General features: G+C 43.6%; 1 protein-coding gene across 2 annotated transcripts in view; it reads left to right on the top strand.

Moving 5' to 3' along the window:
- The window catches only part of Ddx56 (putative ATP-dependent RNA helicase DDX56), a 523,416-nt gene that overhangs the window by 319,235 nt on the left and 185,332 nt on the right, over positions 1-18,849 (top strand). For both annotated transcript variants that reach the window (XM_068376800.1, XM_068376799.1), the window contains exons 6-7: positions 3,929-4,032; positions 10,864-11,043. In XM_068376800.1, the coding sequence (XP_068232901.1) occupies positions 3,929-4,032; positions 10,864-11,043 (284 nt within the window). The remainder of the gene's footprint in view (positions 1-3,928; positions 4,033-10,863; positions 11,044-18,849) is intronic.

The raw sequence follows: 18,849 nt of genomic DNA, 5'->3' as shown, positions 1-18,849 counted from the left end.
TGATGTTCGATGCGTTCATTTCTTCGGTGGACGTAGATACTTCGTCGTAATTGTAGATTCATTACTGTTGTAACTGCTAAGTATTACAGTTTAAATTGCTGGTTCTTAAAGTTGAATCGCTGCCACCAATTGTTGGTGTGGTACTGTTATAAACACACATTAGTGTTCTATCTCATGTCTCTTCAATGTGATATAGATTTGTTCGACTTGTAGGTTACTTCTTCTGAATAAGTCTAGTTAAGTTAACTTTAAAACAGTTTATTAGTAGCTCCATCACAGGAGTATGGATGGTTTGGTCGGATGACCATTCCGTATGACAATTGAAAATAGAACTGACTAAAATATAGGTTTTGGTGATAACATTGTATGAGTTATCTCAGCATTTATTACAAATATGATTACACAAGATTACTACCGGAAGCCATTTGCTTCCGTGCAGAGACCAAAAGGTCAACTGTTTCTCACGGGATGCTTGTATTGTGTTGACGTTACATACAAAATGTTTACCTACGCAATGATTTAGCTTGGTCTTTCTTACGCATTCTGTTGTGACTTGACGTTCACACTCCATCTCCTTATGTTCCATTTGGTCATAGGTTTATAAATGTATATGTATATTACAAATGGTCATTATGTAACTGAAGCAAATGATGTTAGCAATGCCCTGGCTAATCATTTTTCAAATGTATCCAGCAAGTGTGAAGGAGCCCCTGGTCACCAGTATAGGAGCATTGAAGAAAAGAAAATTTTAAATTTTGCAACAAGAAGGGAAGAGTCGTATAATTCTCCTTTTACTGAAAGATAATTTGATTCCGCATTTGCACATTGCAATGATACAGCCCCTGGACCCGATGGAATTTCATATGCAATGATTAAACATGTACATTTTAATACAGCTATTTATTTTAAACATTATTAATAGAATATGGCATGATAACAGTTACCCAAGTGTTTGGGAACTAGGTATTATTTTAGCCTTTTTAAAACCCGGTAAGGACAAGTTTTTAGCAGCAAACTATCGTCCTATTGCATTGACATCTTGTTTATGTAAAATCATGGAGAAGATGGTCAATACAAGGCTGATGTGGTACCTTGAAAAGAAAGGTATTTTATCACTGATTCAATGTGGAATCAGAAAAATGCACTCAACGACTGATGTGTTGATACGACTTGAGTCTTCTATTTGTGAAGCCTTTGCTTCCAAACAGCACCATGTTACAGTATTTTTTGTCCTTGAAAAGGCATATGATACCACATGGAGATATGGTATACTTAAAACCATTAATTAAATGGGATTGAGAGGAGAGGTACCACTACTTATTCTGGCATTTCTTTCACATAGAGTTTTTCAAGTGAGAGTTGGGGAAGCTCTATCAGAGAGTAAGTGCCAGAAAGAAGGAGTTCCTCAGGGTAGTGTGCTGAGTGTAACCCTCTTTGCACTAGCAATTAATGGGATATCCTCAGCCATTCCCCAGGATGTTCTCTCAACATTATTTGTGGATGATCTCTCCATATCATTTGCTGGAGCTAGAATGGCAATGGTTGAGAGAAAACTACAGCTCTCAATTGACAAAATTATCCAGTGGGCTGATATGAATGGATTCAAGTTCTCAAAAAGTAAAACTACTATTGTACATTTCTTTCGTATCCGGGGAGCACATCCAGACCCGGATATATACATAAAAGGTCAACAGATCCCATGTGTATCGGAAGCCAAATTTTTAGGTTTGATATTTGATTGTAGACTTACATGGGTTTCTCACTTAAAAGCGTTAAAAGCTAAATGTCTTGAGGCTCTGGAAATATTAAAAGTATTGTCCCATACATCATGGGGGCAGACCACAATACTTTTAAAATTATACAAGGCCTTAATTTTTCCAAAATTAGTTATGGATGTCAAATATACTCTTCAGCCACCCAAAGCTGGTTAAAAATATTAGACTCGATACATCATGCTGGTATTAGATTGTCTACAGGAGCATTTAGAACTTCACCTATCCTAAGTCTCCTTGTTGATGCTGGAGAGTTACCTCTAGACCTTTACCGAATGTCTTCTATTATTCGGTATTGGTTTAGATTGCAAAGACGCCCTAACTCTTTAGCCTTTCAGACTGCAAGCCTTGTAAGACATACATCATACTTTGAGTTGCACCCAAAATCTCCTCAACCTTATGGCTTTCGGGTGAAACGATTATTAAACAGTCTGGATATAATTAGAAGTAAGCTACTTCCATTCAAGGTATCATCAACGCCTCCATGGAAATTACCAGAGATATCTTTTTGTAAATACTATATTGGAGTTAAGAAGAATATGACTGACCTAGAAGCCAGGTCTCATTTTATGGAACATGTTGAAGAACATAGAAGATCAACTTTTATATATACGGATGGCTCCAAATCTGATGCTGGCGTTGGATTTGGAGTACATAGTAATGGATTTAATTGTAGAGGTGCACTTCCTCTAGCAGCTTTAATATTTACTGCCGAACTGTATGGCATATTAACCGCTATTGAGAAAATAGCGTTGGCGAAGGAGGGTAATTTTACAATTTTTAGTGATGCAAGGAGTGTCCTTCAAGCTTTAGAAGTTTTTAATTCTAGCAACCCTCTAGTTTTAAAGATTTTAGAATGGCTTATTATTATTGGACGGAGAGGTTTATTGGTTAGATTTTGTTGGGTTCCAGCACATGTAGGTGTGTCTGGGAATGAGAAGGCAGATTCACTGGCAAAGAATGCTGCATCCGAGTTGCTGCCAAGAAGGTATCCCATTCTGTGTAACGATTTCCTACCTGACATCAAGAAATTGCTTTGTAATGAATGGCAACAGCACTGGGATAGTCTAGATGGCAATAAAATGAGAGAATTTACAAATATCACATCACCTTGGAGGTATAACATGATGCCCAGAAAATGGGAGACTTCTCTTTGTTGTCTCCGTATTGGTCACACTCGGTTGACACATGAGTTTTTGCTGAAGGGCCAACACCAACCGTATTGTGATGACTGTTTAGTACCTCTAACAGTGAGGCATCTATTGATCGAACGCCCCAATTATAATAACTTAAGGAATAGATATTTGTTTGAGGCTCGAGGTGAGGGTGGCAGGTTCATCCTTGCCAAGATTCTTGGACATGATGTGTCCTACTATGCAAGTGGCATTTTTAGATTTATTTCTGAAGCAGGTCTTCTGAAAACTATCTAACTTTTATAATGAAATTCAACTATTATGGTTTTGATTGAATAATCTTTAATTTTTTTGTATATATAAACTAAATGATATCGGCGTCAATGACCTTAGATATCAGGATGCCTGAAAACCTTAAATCAATCAATCTCTCTCTCTCTCTCTCTCTCTCTCTCTCTCTCTCTCTCGCTTCGATTTCATAAATGTGTACTTTGCAAATTGTACAGTAGGAAAGTGAGTAAAGGAAATTATTTCTGATTATGAATAAAAGGAGCATCACAAATGATCAATGCTGCCTCTCTCTCTCTCTCTCTCTCTCTCTCTCTCCCTCTCTCTCTCTCTCTCTCTCTCTCTCTCTCTCTCTCTCGTAGCTTTGTAAATTGTACAATGGGAAAGTTAAAGGAAATAACTTCAGATAATGAATAAAAGGAGCATCACACATGATCTCTCTCTCTCTCTCTCTCTCTCTCTCTCTCTCTCTCTCGTAATTACCTTTGCAAATTAAATGAGTTTCAGTACAGTATTTTATTAGGAGTCTTATTTACCTACCTTTTGAGCTTTTCTAGAGCTTTAATTTAGATCATTCTTTTCACTTTGATGGCATCCTACCATTGTGTGCACTATGTTTATTCCATTTTCAATCTCAATTTACAGTCCAATTCAATTTTTAGGGATATAATATCATTATTGATATATATGCTATTTCATTTTTTTATTTATTCTGCTCTGTCTTTTTGTTCATAGCTCGAGAGATTGGAGAAAGCTGTCCTACTCAATGCAATATTCACTCTTAATATGATACACGGAAAGACTATCATCTTTGTAAATGATGTCAACAAGAGCTACAAGTAAGTGACCAACAGTATATTATTGTATGTAGTAAGTTCTTTAGATGGGAGTTTTCAATAAATAACTTGTGTGTGCAATAGATTTCTTTAAAACTACTTTTTCAATATTAATCTTACCCGATGATCATGTAGCTGTCAACTCCGTTGCCCGACAGAAATCTAAGGTCGGGATACGCCAGCGATCGCTATACAGGTGGGGGTGTACACAACAGCGCCATCTGTGAGCAGGTACTCAAGTACTTCTTGTCAACAAGAACTCAATTTTTCCTCTGTCGTGCCACCGGCAAGACCTACTTGGATACGCTGTTGATTCTGGAGTTGTTTTTCACGATTTTGGTGATGTATTCACTCTAGATTTTAGCCTTCGCTATTCAGGAATCTTTATCTTTAGCTTAGCAAGCTTTTTTATTTAATTTGGATTAATTGTTAACGAACTTTGCTAGATTTTGGAATTCCCCCTTGACTATTTCTACAATTCAAGATGTCTGACCAGTCTCAAGTCCCTAAGTACAGGCAGTGTAGTGTTAGGGCTTGTACTAGGCGTCTTCCGAAGGCCTCCATAGATCCTCACACCGTTTGTTCCAATTGTAGGGGTAAATCCTGTCAATTGGAAGATCGATGTGGGGAATGCGCTGGGCTTTCGGAATTCGATTTTAACGAATTCCTTAAAAATGCACGTAGGCTAGAGAAGGATAGGATCAGGAGGAGTTCTTCTCGCTCTGTTGATTTTTCCTCTCCCCATGCCCCTCAACCTTTTCCTTCCCCTGTAGTGGTGACTCCCGACCCTGCTACTAGTGCTCAGCCCTCCATGGCGGATATGATGCGTGCCATTCAGGCTCTTGGTGACAGAGTGGAGTCATTGGCTAATGACCGTAATCAGCTTTTGGCAGATGTCAAAGAGCTGAAAGCGCAAAGTGCAGTGGGAAGTGTTGTGAGTGCAAGTGAAGTGAAAAGTGTCAGTGTCAGTGTTGCGCATGAGGGTACATCTGTTCGTGCCAGTCCTCCTCCCAGTCCGGGACCTCTTGCAAGCTCCCAAGCCCAGGGGAGAAGCAATGTCGAAGGACCAAAGGGTTCGGCAGGCCTTGATCAGCGTACGGATGTACCCTCAGTGGTTGCGGACGTATCTGTCAGAGATCGTCCCATCCACAAACAGACGAATGAGCCCTATCATTCCTCGTCTGTGGAAGAAGTTTCGAGGAAGAAACGTTGGACCAAGGTCTCACAACCTCTCAAGCGTAAGGTCCCTTCCGAGCGAGTCCAACGGCCCAGGTGTAGCCACTGGGTCAGTTCGGACTCGCCGCAGTCTTCCGAAGACTGCACACCTCCCAAGAGAGGTAGACTATGCAGTCTCAGCTTGCTGCGTTCATGCAAGAGTATCATGCTGAGAAGGTTGACACTGCACCTGTTAACCTACAACCTGCCACGGTTGTGCGCTCAGCAGATACTGCGGCTGCCTGCTCCCACACTCCACCTGTGAGAGCTCCACCACCGATGCGCAGTCCACCCTGCCAGACGCATGTTCATGCTGCACCCTCCGTTGACATGCGTGAGCTTCCGCATCAGCAGTGGGAAGGTGCTGTAGAGCTGCCGTGTTTTGACACAATGCGGCATGCTCCGCAACCCACGGCAGTCCCTCCCACGCACCACCACTCTGCTTTTGTTGTTGCCAGCTCGCAGACTGACCAGCAGCGGCATGATGTTGGATCCGCAGCAGCTACGCATGCACCCGTGCTGCCGGATTCAGCCGTTCAGCTTTCTGCTCCACCTTTGCCACTTCCTACTCAGCTTTCGGATGATGGAGTATCGGATGACGAAGCTGCACATTTGGACGAACCGCACTCCGACTTAGAAGGACCCAAGTCTACGCCTCCCTCCTTAGACTTTCGGAAAGTCCTAGCCTTGTTCAGGGACTTGTATCCGGAACAGTTTGTGTCTGCAACCCCTCGCTCTCCTCCCTCCGAGTTTGCTCTGGGCATGCAGTCAGCAGCTCCTGCCTTCACCAAACTTGTCCTCGCACGCTCATCCAAGAGAGCTTTGAGGGTTATGGGAGAGTGGTTGCAGTCCAAGAAGCAACTGGGAAAGACTGCTTTCATCTTTCCGCCTACCAAGCTTGCTTCCAAATCTAGCGTCTGGTATGCCACGGGAGAGGAACCCGGCTTGGGAGTTCCTGCCTCTGCCCAGGGCGACTTCTCAAGTCTGGTTGACTCTCCCCGCAGGCTGGCTATGAGACGATCTAAGATTTGCTGGTCCTTTTCTGACATGGATCATCTGTTGAAGGGAGTCTTTCGTGCTTTTGAGATCTTCAACTTCCTCGATTGGTGTTTGGGAGCGTTAAGCAGAAAGACTTCCCCTTCGGATAAGGACTCTGCCATGCTTATCATGTCTAGCATGGACAAGGCCATTCGGGATGGGTCTGGTGAGCTTGCGGCTTCGTACGTGTCGGGAGTGCTTAAGAAGAGAGAACATCTTTGCTCCTTCTTGTCGTCTGGGATCACTCCTTGCCAGAAGTCGGAGTTGTTGTTTGCTCCTCTCTCCAAGTGTCTGTTTCCGGAGGAGCTGATCAAGGGGATGGCTGCCTCGTTGATCCAGAAGGATACCCATGACCTGATGGCATCTTCCGCACGTAAGGCTAAAGCTTTACCTTCCGTGCCTAGACCTTTCCGTTCTGCAGCAGTGGACACACCAGCAACTAGGTTCATCCCGCCCTTTCGTGGCAGAACCTCCAGCAGAGGAGGTACCCGTGCCGACAGTCACCGTGGCAAATCCAAGAAGGGTTCCAAGTCCGCAAAAGGCAGGATCTGACTGCCTTCCTCTCCAGACAGCAGTGGGAGCCAGGCTCAAGAACTTCTGGCAAGCTTGGGAGAGCAGAGGTGCAGACGCTCAGTCTGTGAAGTTGCTAAGGGAGGGGTACAGAATTCCGTTCTGCCGCAGTCCCCCTCTAGCAACGTCTCCCATCAACCTCTCTCCCAACTACAAGGAGAAGGACAAGAGGCTAGCTTTGCAACAAGAGGTGTCGCTCTTGCTACTAAAGGGAGCGGTAGTCATAGTCCGGGACCATCAATCCCTGGGCTTCTACAACCGTCTCTTCCTGGTAGCGAAGAAGACAGGAGGTTGGAGACCGGTGCTGGACGTCAGTGCTCTCAATGCTTTTGTCACCAAGCAGACGTTCACGATGGAGACGACGAAGTCGGTCCTAGCAGCGGTCAGGAAGGAAGACTGGATGGTCTCGTTAGACCTGAGAGACGCGTACTTTCACGTCCCCATCCATCCAGACTCCCAACCTTTCCTAAGGTTCGTCTTTGGAAAGGTCGTGTACCAGTTCCAAGCCCTGTGGTTTGGCCTAAGCACAGCACCTCTTGTGTTTACCAAACTGATGAGGAATATTGCCAAATTCCTTCACTTGGCAGACATCAGAGCCTCCCTCTATTTGGACGACTGGCTTTTAAGAGCTCCGTCAAGTCGTCGCTGTCTGGAGAATCTCAGATGGACTATGGATCTGACCAAGGAATTGGGCCTCCTGGTCAATATAGAGAAGTCCCAACTCGTCCCATCCCAAACCATTGTCTATCTCGGTATGGAGATTCAGAGTCGAGCTTTTCGGGCTTTTCCGTCGGCCCCAAGGATCAATCAAGCCCTAGAATGCATCCAGAGCATGCTGAGAAGGAACCGATGTTCAGTCAGGCAGTGGATGAGTCTAACAGGGACACTTTCATCGCTGGCCCAGTTCATCGAGTTAGGGAGACTCCACCTCCGCCCCCTTCAGTATCATCTAGCTGCTCACTGGAGAAAGGACATGACGCTAGAGGCGGTCTCAGTGCCTGTTTCCGAAGAGATGAGGTCTACACTGACGTGGTGGAAGAACAGCATTCTTCTCAAGGAAGGTCTACCATTGGCTGTTCAGACCCCCGACCACCGTCTCTTCTCGGACGCATCGGACACGGGCTGGGGTGCGACACTGGACGGACAGGAATGCTCGGGCACGTGGAATCAGGAGCAAAGGACACTTCACATCAACTGCAAGGAGCTTTTGGCAGTTCATCTGGCCTTGATAAACTTCAAGTCCCTCCAGCTAAGCAAGGTGGTGGAGGTGAACTCCGACAACACCACAGCCTTGGCGTACATCTCCAAGCAAGGAGGGACTCATTCGAGGAAGTTGTTCGAGATCGCAAGGGACCTCCTCATTTGGTCAAAAGATCGAAAGATTTCGCTGGTAACGAGGTTCATTCAGGGCGACATGAATGTCATGGCAGATCGCCTCAGCCGGAAGGGTCAGGTCATCCCCACAGAGTGGACCCTTCACAAGAATGTTTGCAGCAGACTATGGGCCCTGTGGGGTCAGCCCACCATAGATCTATTCGCTACCTCGATGACCAAGAGGCTCCCGATGTATTGTTCTCCGATTCCAGACCCAGCAGCAGTTCACGTGGATGCCTTTCTGCTGGATTGGTCCCATCTAGACCTGTATGCGTTCCCCCCGTTCAAGATTGTCAACAGGGTACTTCAGAAGTTCGCCTCTCACGAAGGGACACGGTTGACGTTGGTTGCTCCCCTCTGGCCCGCGAGAGAATGGTTCACCGAGGTACTGCAATGGCTAGTGGACGTTCCCAGGACTCTTCCTCTAAGAGTGGACCTTCTGCGTCAGCCACACGTAAAGAAGGTACACCCAAGCCTCCACGCTCTTCGTCTGACTGCCTTCAGACTATCGAAAGACTCTCAAGAGCTAGAGGCTTTTCGAAGGAGGCAGCCAGAGCGATTGCCAGAGCAAGGAGGACATCCACTCTCAGAGTCTATCAGTCAAAATGGGAAGTCTTCCGAAGCTGGTGCAAGGCGAATGCAGTTTCCTCAACCAGTACCTCTGTAACGCAGATAGCTGACTTCCTGTTACATCTAAGGAATGTAAGATCCCTTTCAGCTCCTACGATCAAGGGTTACAGAAGCATGTTGGCAGCGGTCTTCCGCCACAGAGGCTTGGATCTTTCCACCAACAAAGATCTACAGGACCTCCTTAGGTCTTTTGAGACCTCAAAGGAATGTCGGTTGTCCACACCAGGCTGGAACCTAGACGTGGTTTTAAGGTTCCTGATGTCAGCAAGATTCGAACCGCTTCAATCAGCCTCTTTTGAGGATATCACATTAAAGACTCTTTTCCTCGTTTGCTTAGCAACAGCTAAAAGAGTCAGTGAGATCCACGCCTTCAGCAGGAACATAGGTTTTACATCTGAAACAGCTACGTGTTCCTTGCAGCTCGGTTTTTTGGCTAAAAACGAGCTTCCTTCTCGTCCTTGGCCCAAGTCGTTCGAGATCCCAAGCCTGTCCAACTTGGTGGGGAACGAACTAGAGAGAGTACTTTGCCCAGTAAGAGCTCTTAAGTACTATTTAAGACGGACAAAGCCATTACGAGGACAATCAGAAGCTTTATGGTGTTCTATCAAGAAACCTGCTTTACCGATGTCTAAGAACGCAGTTTCTTACTACATCAGGCTTCTGATTAGAGAGGCCCATTCTCATCTGAAGGAAGAAGACCTTGCTTTGCTGAAGGTAAGGACACATGAAGTTAGGGCTGTCGCTACTTCAGTGGCCTTCAAACAGAACCGTTCTCTGCAGAGTGTTATGGATGCAACCTATTGGAGAAGCAAGTCAGTGTTCGCATCATTTTATCTCAAAGATGTCCAGTCTCTTTACGAGAACTGCTACACCCTGGGACCATTCGTAGCAGCGAGTGCAGTAGTAGGTGAGGGCTCAGCCACTACATTCCCATAATCCCATAACCTTTTTTAATCTTTCTCTTGAAATGCTTTTTATTGTTGTTTTTGGGTTGTACGGAAGGCTAAGAAGCCTTCCGCATCCTGGTTGATTTGGCGGGTGGTCAAATTCTTTCTTGAGAAGCGCCTAGATTAGAGGTTGTGATGAGGTCCTTTAGTATGGGTTGCAGCCCTTCATACTTCAGCACCTAGGAGTCGCTCAGCATCCTAAGAGGATCGCTAGGCTCAGTAAGGAAGACGTACTTAAAAAAGGCAGAGTAATGGTTCAAGTCGACTTCCTTACCAGGTACTTATTTATTTTATGTTTGTTATTTTGAATAACTGCTAAAATGAAATACGGGATACTTAGCTTCTAATGTTAACATGTATGCTGGTCTCCACCCACCACCCTGGGTGTGAATCAGCTACATGATCATCGGGTAAGATTAATATTGAAAAATGTTATTTTCCTTAGTAAAATAAATTTTTGAATATACTTACCCGATGATCATGAATTTAAGGACCCTCCCTTCCTCCCCATAGAGAACCAGTGGACCGAGGAGAAAATTGAGTTCTTGTTGACAAGAAGTACTTGAGTACCTGCTCACAGATGGCGCTGTTGTGTACACCCCCACCTGTATAGCGATCGCTGGCGTATCCCGACCTTAGATTTCTGTCGGGCAACGGAGTTGACAGCTACATGATCATGGGGTAAGTATATTCAAAAATTTATTTTACTAAGGAAAATAACATTTTATGAGTGTTTTGTTATGTAGAAATAGTTATAATCATTCTCGAAACATGTAGGCTAGATCATTAGTGTTAGCAAGATGTGCTGATTAAAAACAATGTAAAGTGTGGAGTTGGTGGTTATAAGGTGGCTGCCTAAGTTAATTATATTGTACTTGAAGAATAATTTTTAAATTTGGAAATACACACTTGAAATGAATCTCATCTCATACTTATGCAGAGGACTTGCTGGTATAGTACTTAATATATTTTTGTGTATCCATAGATTACTGTACATACTCTATTACAGTAAATATAGATAAAGGAATGTTTTTGAAAATTGACACGTTTATGTTTACAGGTTGCGTATGTTTCTTGGGCAATATGATATTAGTTCCTGTGTGTTAAACTCCGAAATGCCAGTTTTTTCAAGATGTCACATCATAGACCAGTTCAACCGTGGACATTACAATATCATCATTGCTTCCGATGAACAAACTTTGGAAAGGCCTGACGTTACAAAACATTGTGACAAAATTGGGTATGGTACTTGCCGTACATTAGGTTTATATTAGGGCATATGAATTCATAATAATATTCCATTTTGGCCCTTCTGCCTTTTGTGAGTTTTTAAATAGGGAGTCATATATATATATATATATATATATATGCATGCACTTTCTATGTATATTTGTACACATCTTATACTGTATGCACGCACACACACACACACACACATATATATACAGTGAACCCTCGTTTATCGCGGTAGATAGGTTCCAGACGCGGGCGCGATAGGTGAAAATCCGCGAAGTAGTGACAGCATATTTACCTATTTATTTAACATGTATATTCGGACTTTTAAAACCTTCCCTTGTACGTAGTACTGTTAACAAACCACCCTTTAATGTACAGAACACTTAATGCATGTACTACAGCACCCTAAACTAAAACAGGCACAAATATTAAAGGCGATTTTATATCATGCGTTTCCTAAACACCTAAAAAGCACGATAAAAAATGGCAACCAATGTTTTGTTTACGTTCATCTCTGATCATGATGAAGAAACAAACTCATTTAGTGTACACATATATGTATAGGTTAGTTTTTGCATCGATTATATTGATTATACAGTACTGTATGTTGATTTTTTTATTACCAATGTTTTAGTTTACGTATTTTTCTTAGGACTTCCAAATGAAATCTTTTTCTTTATGACGCCGCCTGAAACGACGGCGTGTACGCTCAGTAAACAACCACGCTCAGAACAAACAAGGCATTTAACGCGCATGATGATAGTGATAAATAATGATACAGTACATACAGTATTTACAGTAAAAGCATTTACAAAATATGTTACCTTACAAATATAAATTATACAGTTGTACTTGTACGTAGCAAAGCAGGAAAACAATTTGAGAGAGAGAGAGAGAGAGAGAGAGAGAGAGAGATTGTTTTACGTACGTAAATGTAAATTTTAAACAAAAAAAATATGATAGGTTACAACATGTAGACTTTTAAAACCTTCCCTTTAACTTAATGCATACAGTACGTACATTACTAAACTATAAAACAGGTTAAAGTAAAAAATAAAGATTGTTACTGTACTCACCACGAAAGAAGTTGAAGAAAAACTTGAATGGTGATGGCGATGAATTTGCTGCACAGTAGAAATGATGATGATGAAGCTGATGATGTGTTCTACTGTGCAGTCAATGATAGTATTTTACGTCTCTTCAGACGGAGGTGTCTTTTCCTGGGACACCTCTTCAACTTCTTCAATTTCTTCCGAAGGCGTACTAGCAGGAGGAACTGGCTCTTTTTTGCGAGGCTGGAAGAACATTGTGATCGGAAGTTGTTGCCGCTGCTTCTTTTTTCGATCCAAGAGCATTTTGTAGGGAGTCATGTCTTCATCGATCTTGTTGCAGAATTGCATCGAGCGAACCATATCCTCGTCCCACTCTTGTAACATTTCTTTCGCCTCCTTCATATGGTTGCAGAACTTGGCAAGCCGTTCTAATGTTAAGCCCGTTTCTTCGACATTTTCTTGGGTCTCTTCCTGGGTACCCTCACTCTCTTCCTCACTTGCCGATTTCGTCAGGTCTTCGAGGTCTGCGTCAGTTAGGGGCTGGGAATGGCAGTCCAACAACTCGTCGACGTCTTCAGTCGTCATGTCGCCAAACCCGTCACCTCCAATTATGGCAGCCAACTGCACATATTTCCGTATTGCAGAGTGTTGGATTTCCGACGGAGTAAATCCCTTGTCGTCGTAAACAATATCGGGCCACAGCTTCTTCCAGCTCGCATTCACGGTTGCAGGTTTCATCTCTTGAAGTGCCTTTTGAATATTCTGCAGGCACGTGGCTATGGTGTACTGCCGCCAGTACGCCTTCAAGTTGAAATCTTCATCCTCGTCATCTTGGGCAGCATCCACACACGCAACGAGGTCCGCCAAGGTATTCTTCGTGTAGAGGGCCTTGAACGCCCTGATAACCCCCTGGTCCATCGGTTGAATTAATGACGTGGTGTTGGGTGGCAGGAACTCAACCTGAACGCCCTCACGCGACAGGTCAGTTGCGTGTCCACCAGCGTTATCCATAAGGAGAAGGATCTTGAATGGCAAGCCCTTCTCTACGAGATATTCATGGACTTGCGGGATGAAACACTGGTGGAACCAGTTGGAGGTCAGCATCTTCGTAATCCATGCTTTTTGATTATGCATCCAGTACACGGGAAGGAGATTCTTATTTTCATTTTTCAAAGCGCGAGGATTTTTCGACTTATAAATAAGCCCCGGCTTTAACAAAAATCCAGCAGCATTGCCACACATCACATGGGTAACGCGATCCTTGAATGCCTTAAAGCCAGAGGCTTTGGCTTCCTCTTTGAACAGGAAAGTTCGCGACGGCATTCTCTTCCAAAACAAGCCGGTTTCATCCATATTAAACACTTGTTCCGGCTTGTATCCACCTTCAGCGATAATGTTCTTGAAAGTCTGGTTCACGTAAGTTTCAGCAGCGGCAGTGTCAGCGGAAGCAGACTCCCCATGCAGGGAAACGCTTTTCAGGGCGAAGCGTTTCTGAAACTTCGCGAACCATCCTTTGCTGGCGGAAAAACGTTGTTTCTGACGCTGGGAATCAGTGGAGGTCCCTGGTTGAGGTTCATCTACATCATCATCTTCTTCAGCATGGTCGCCATCGTCGTCATGAGGTTCCTTTGCCGCAAAATTCTCATACAAGCTCAAAGCCTTTGTTCGGATGGTGTTCGTATCCAACGCTATGTTCTTCTTCCGGCAGTCGGCAATCCACACAGCTAAAGCACCTTCCATGCGTACGATCGTTTTATTACGCGTTGTAACGACTCGCTTCGCTGATCTGCTAAAGGTGATTGCAGCAGTCTTTCTAATGTTCGCCTCGTCCTTTTTGATATAGCGAACGGTGGATTCGTTGATGCTAAAATGGCGGCCAGCGGCCGCGTAACTTCTACCATCTTTTAACATGTCGAGAAGCGTAATCTTCTCAGCTATCGTCATCATCCTTCGGTGGCGTTTAGGCTCACTACCAGCCTTACTAGAAGCAGAACGCTTGGGAGGCATTGTACAGTAGGATTTAACAGAAAGTTCAACAAAAAGTTCAACTTAAAACAGTCGCACACAGCACAGATTAAACTTCACAAACTTAAGAACGTCTACTCAGCAATACGCGGAAAGAGAAAGTGAACGATCCAGCCCCGCGAGAACTTTGATGCTGCGGGTAGAAGATGCGGGCAAAACACCAATCACAGGCTAGATAACAAAACTTGAGTTTTGATTCGTCATCTCTCAGCGCTTGAACCAATCACAACCCGTCTTACAGTACATGATGCGTTGGTTACTCATAGAAGATGCCCCGCGCATAATGAACGTACGTAGATTAAGTACAATACCGTAATAATAATAAATAATGATAATAATACTGTACAGTAATAATAATAATAATAATGATAATAATAATAACAATAATAATTTTATTAACAACAACAACAACAATAATAATAATAATAACAATAATAATAAAAATTTACGTACGCTATTTTACGCTCTCTCTCTCTCTCTCTCTCTCTCTCTCTCTCTCTCTCTCTCTCTCTCTCTCTCTCTCTCTCTCTCTCTCGTACGCTTACAGTATTCGAAATGTGATTTTTGCAACAAAGAATATTATTGGATGCAGTACTGTACTACGTACGTATACATACAAAAGATTCATGGAAAAGAAGCACATCCATTACAGTACACACCATTCTAATATGGTATGACTGCATCTGATTTGCGTTTCATGTTCGATTTAATTTTACTATGTACTGAATTATCGTATGATCACATTCTCTTTTCGTGTTTTATTTCTTTCTGTGCTGAATTATATATCATATGTAATGCAATGAACAATCAGTAAGAGCAGATATTACTAATTACAGTATTAATGGAATTACAGGTAACAAAATATCGTATTTGGTTGTCTTCAGATTTCGCGGTATTTTCGAATTTTCCGGAAAATCCGCGATATGTATATATATATGGGTTATGGGAAAACCCCGCGAAGTGGTGAATCCGCGATTGTCGAACCGCGAAGTAGCGAGGGTTCACTGTATATACATATATATATATATATATATATATATATATATATATATATATATATATATATATATATACACAGTGATACCTCTGGATACGAAAGTTTCTGCTTACGAAAAATTCAGGATAGGAAAAGTGATTCGAAGATTTTTATACCCCAGTATACGAATAAAATTTCAGGATACGAAAACCTTACGAGATCCCAACTCTTCGCCGAGAGTAATTTTAAAAAGCGCGCGCCACCAGACTTTGAACTTGGGTAGACTCACTTACAGCCTCCCGCTCACCCATTGGTTATCTCCCTACTCAGATGCTAGCTGACGCCATAAGATCCTGCTTTCCTATTGGTCGGCAACTATCCCAACTTGCTTACGCATGGGCGTTCATCTCTCTCTCTCTTTTCGTTCCGACCTCGGTATCGTTAACAGACATTGTGTGCTTTCGCTTGTTTGACGTAGTGTTAATATACAGTACATTCGTACGCCACGTGTTATCGTTATTAAACATTTGTTACTGTGCACTGTACTGTATTAGTGTTTACTATACATAGTACTGTATATAACGTACGTATTACTGTAGCCATGGGTCCCAAGAATGTTGCCGAAGGAAAGAAGAAGAAGACGATGCTCTCGATGGAGACGAAACTTGAAATCGTAAAAAAGTACGAGTCTGGCATGCGTTTAAGTGCGATCGCCAAGGAGTATGGCCGGAATCAATCTATGATAGGCACCATCCTGAAGCAGAAGGCGGCCATCAAAGCAGCGACACCTTCTAAGGGCGTCACTATTTTCTCCAACAAGAGAACCCACGTGCATGACGAGATGGAGAGGCTGCTTCTTGTGTGGATCAAGGACAAAGAGATCTCAGGAGACACCATCACTGAGACTACAATTTGCCAGAAGGCCTCCGCCATTTTCGGTGATCTCGTGCGTTCTCAGGCCGAAGAAGGGGCAGGAGAAGGAACATCCCAGCAGGAACCCCCAGAGTTCAAGGCTTCTCCGGGGTGGTTTGAGAAATTCAAGAAAAGGACTGGTATTCATTCAGTGGTACGGCATGGGGAGGCAGCCAGCTCGGACACGAAGGCCGCCGAAGCCTTTGTTAAAACGTTCGACGAGTTGACTCTGCAGGAAGGCTACAGTTCGCAGCAAGTTTTCAATTGCGACGAAACTGGACTTTTTTGGGAGAAAATGCCTCGTCTGACGTTCATCACGGTGGAGGAGAAGAGGCTACCCGGACATAAGCCTATGAAGGACAGGCTTACCCTTGCTTTTTGTGCAAACGCCAGTGGGGACTGCAAGATAAAGCCCCTGCTGGTGTACCATTCAGAAAATCCCCGAGCCTTCAAAGCCCACAAAGTCATCAAGGAGAACCTTCCCGTGATGTGGAGGGCGAATGCTAAAGCCTGGGTAACGAGGCAACTTTTCATTGATTGGGTAAATGTCTGCTTCGGTCCGACCGTCCGAAAATACAGTGATACCTCGGTAGTCGAACGACTCTATACTCGAACAATTCGGAGTTCGACCAAAATTTTCGAGAAATTTTTGCTGCGGTGCTCGACCAAAAATTCGGTACTCGACCAGCCGAACACGTGACGACCGCATGGGCTTTGTGATGATCGCGCCATCTCGGCCACTCTCGCTTGTTCGGGAAGCATCAGTTCTCTCGAGAGCGTCACTCAGACAACGCGCGATCAGCATTCGTTGTGATTTAGTGATTTTCAGTGCTTTTAATTGCTTTTTTAGCTTTCATAATGAGTCCCAAGAAAGTAATGAGTGTTAAGGGGAAGGAGAAGAGGAAAACAGTGCGAACAACGATCGAGTTGAAGAAGGAAATTATAGCGAAATATGAGAATGGTGTACGAGTGTCCGATTTAGCGGTAGAATACGGAATGGCGAAGTCGACCATTTCTACGTTTTTAAAGCATAAAGAAATGATTAAGAAGGCGAATGTTGCAACGGGAGTTACGGCGGTAACTAAGCAAAGGCCACAAGTGATTGAGGAGATGGAAAAGTTGCTTTTAATATTTATTAAAGAAAAACAGTTGGCCGGGGAAAGTGTTAGTGAAGCGTTCATTTGTGAAAAAGCGTTGCATATCTATGAAGAATTAGTGAAGAAAAGTCCGAGTACCAGTGAAAGTGATTCATTTACATTTAAAGCGAGCAGGGGTTGGTTTGAAAAGTTTCGTAATAGAACAGGTATTCATCGTGTTACTAGGCATGGGGAGGCAGCTAGTTCGGATCAAATTGCAGCCGATAAATACGTGGGGGAATTCGATCGGTACATAAATGAACAAAATTTGATCGCACAACAAGTCTTTAATTGTGATGAGACTGGGTTATTTTGGAAGAAAATGCCAGCCAATACATACATTACCAAGGACGAGACGAAGATGCCAGGTCACAAGCCAATGAAAGATAGGCTAACATTGTTGCTGTGTGCAAATGCAAGTGGCGATTGCAAGATCAAACCCTTGTTAGTGTACCACTCGGACAACCCCCGGGTGTTCAAACGAAATAATATTTGTAAAAGTGCACTACCAGTTATGTGGCGCTCGAACACTAAATCTTGGGTCACAAGACAATTCTTTACTGAGTGGATAAACGAAGTGTTTGCCCCCCAGGTTAAGGCTTACCTCATTGAAAAGAGCTTGCCAATGAAATGTCTTCTGGTTATGGACAATGCTCCTGCACATCCTCCAGGTCTCGAGGATGACTTGAAAGAAGAATACAGCTTTATCAAAATCAAATTCTTGCCCCCCAATACTACTCCCATACTCCAGCCCATGGACCAACAGGTCATTTCAAACTTCAAAAAACTCTATACCAAGGCCCTTTTCAGAAAGTGTTTTGAAGTGACCAGTGACACGAAGTTGACCCTAAAGGAATTCTGGAAGGAACACTTCAGCATCCTCAACTCTGTTAACATGATTGACCAAGCTTGGCGAGGTGTGACCTATAGGACATTGAACTCTGCCTGGCGTAAGCTGTGGCCATCATGTGTCACAGAGAGGGAGTTTGAAGGTTTCCAACCAGAGGCGGGTCCAAGCACTGCTACCCCTGTAATTTCTGATGACACTGATGTCGTTGAGGAAATTGTTGTCATGGGCAGGAGTTTGGGGCTTGAGGTCGACAAGGATGATATTGATGAGCTTGTAGAAAGCCATTCTACCGAGTTGACTGTGGAGGAATTGTTGCACCTGCAACAACAACAGCAGCAGGATCTGATTGTGGAGCAGGAATCTTCAGAAGAGGATGAGGTAAGGGAGGATGTTCCAAGTTCTCTCATCAATGAAATTTGTTCCAAGTGGGCAGATGTGCAGGCTTTTGCTGAAAAATACCACCCAGAAATTGCAGTAGCAAACCGGGCAGTGCATATGTTTAATGATAGTGTCATGTATCATTTTCGAAGAATACTGCAGAGGAGGAAGAAACAATTAACAATAGACCAGTTTTTCACAAAAGAAAAGAAAGCTGCTACATCAAAGCCTGTTTCTCCTCCAAAGAAGAGACAAAGAAGAGAAGAAACCCCTGAAATAGATCTGCCCACCCTTTCATTGGAGAGAGAAACAACTCCTGAAGGAGAACTACCCCGCCACATCATGGAAGGGGACTCTCCTTCCAAGCAGTAACCTCCCCCTTCCATCCTCTCCACATCCATCCCTGTATGCCATCGAACCGCTGCTCAAAGGTATGTTCACTACAGTACAGAAAATGGTTTAAAATTGTTTTATTTTAGTA

Source organism: Palaemon carinicauda, chromosome 7 (assembly GCF_036898095.1).
Source record: "Palaemon carinicauda isolate YSFRI2023 chromosome 7, ASM3689809v2, whole genome shotgun sequence".
NCBI lineage: Eukaryota > Metazoa > Arthropoda > Malacostraca > Decapoda > Palaemonidae > Palaemon > Palaemon carinicauda.
The sequence above is the reverse complement of the archived record's forward strand: the minus strand, read 5'-3'. Positions and strand labels throughout refer to the sequence as shown.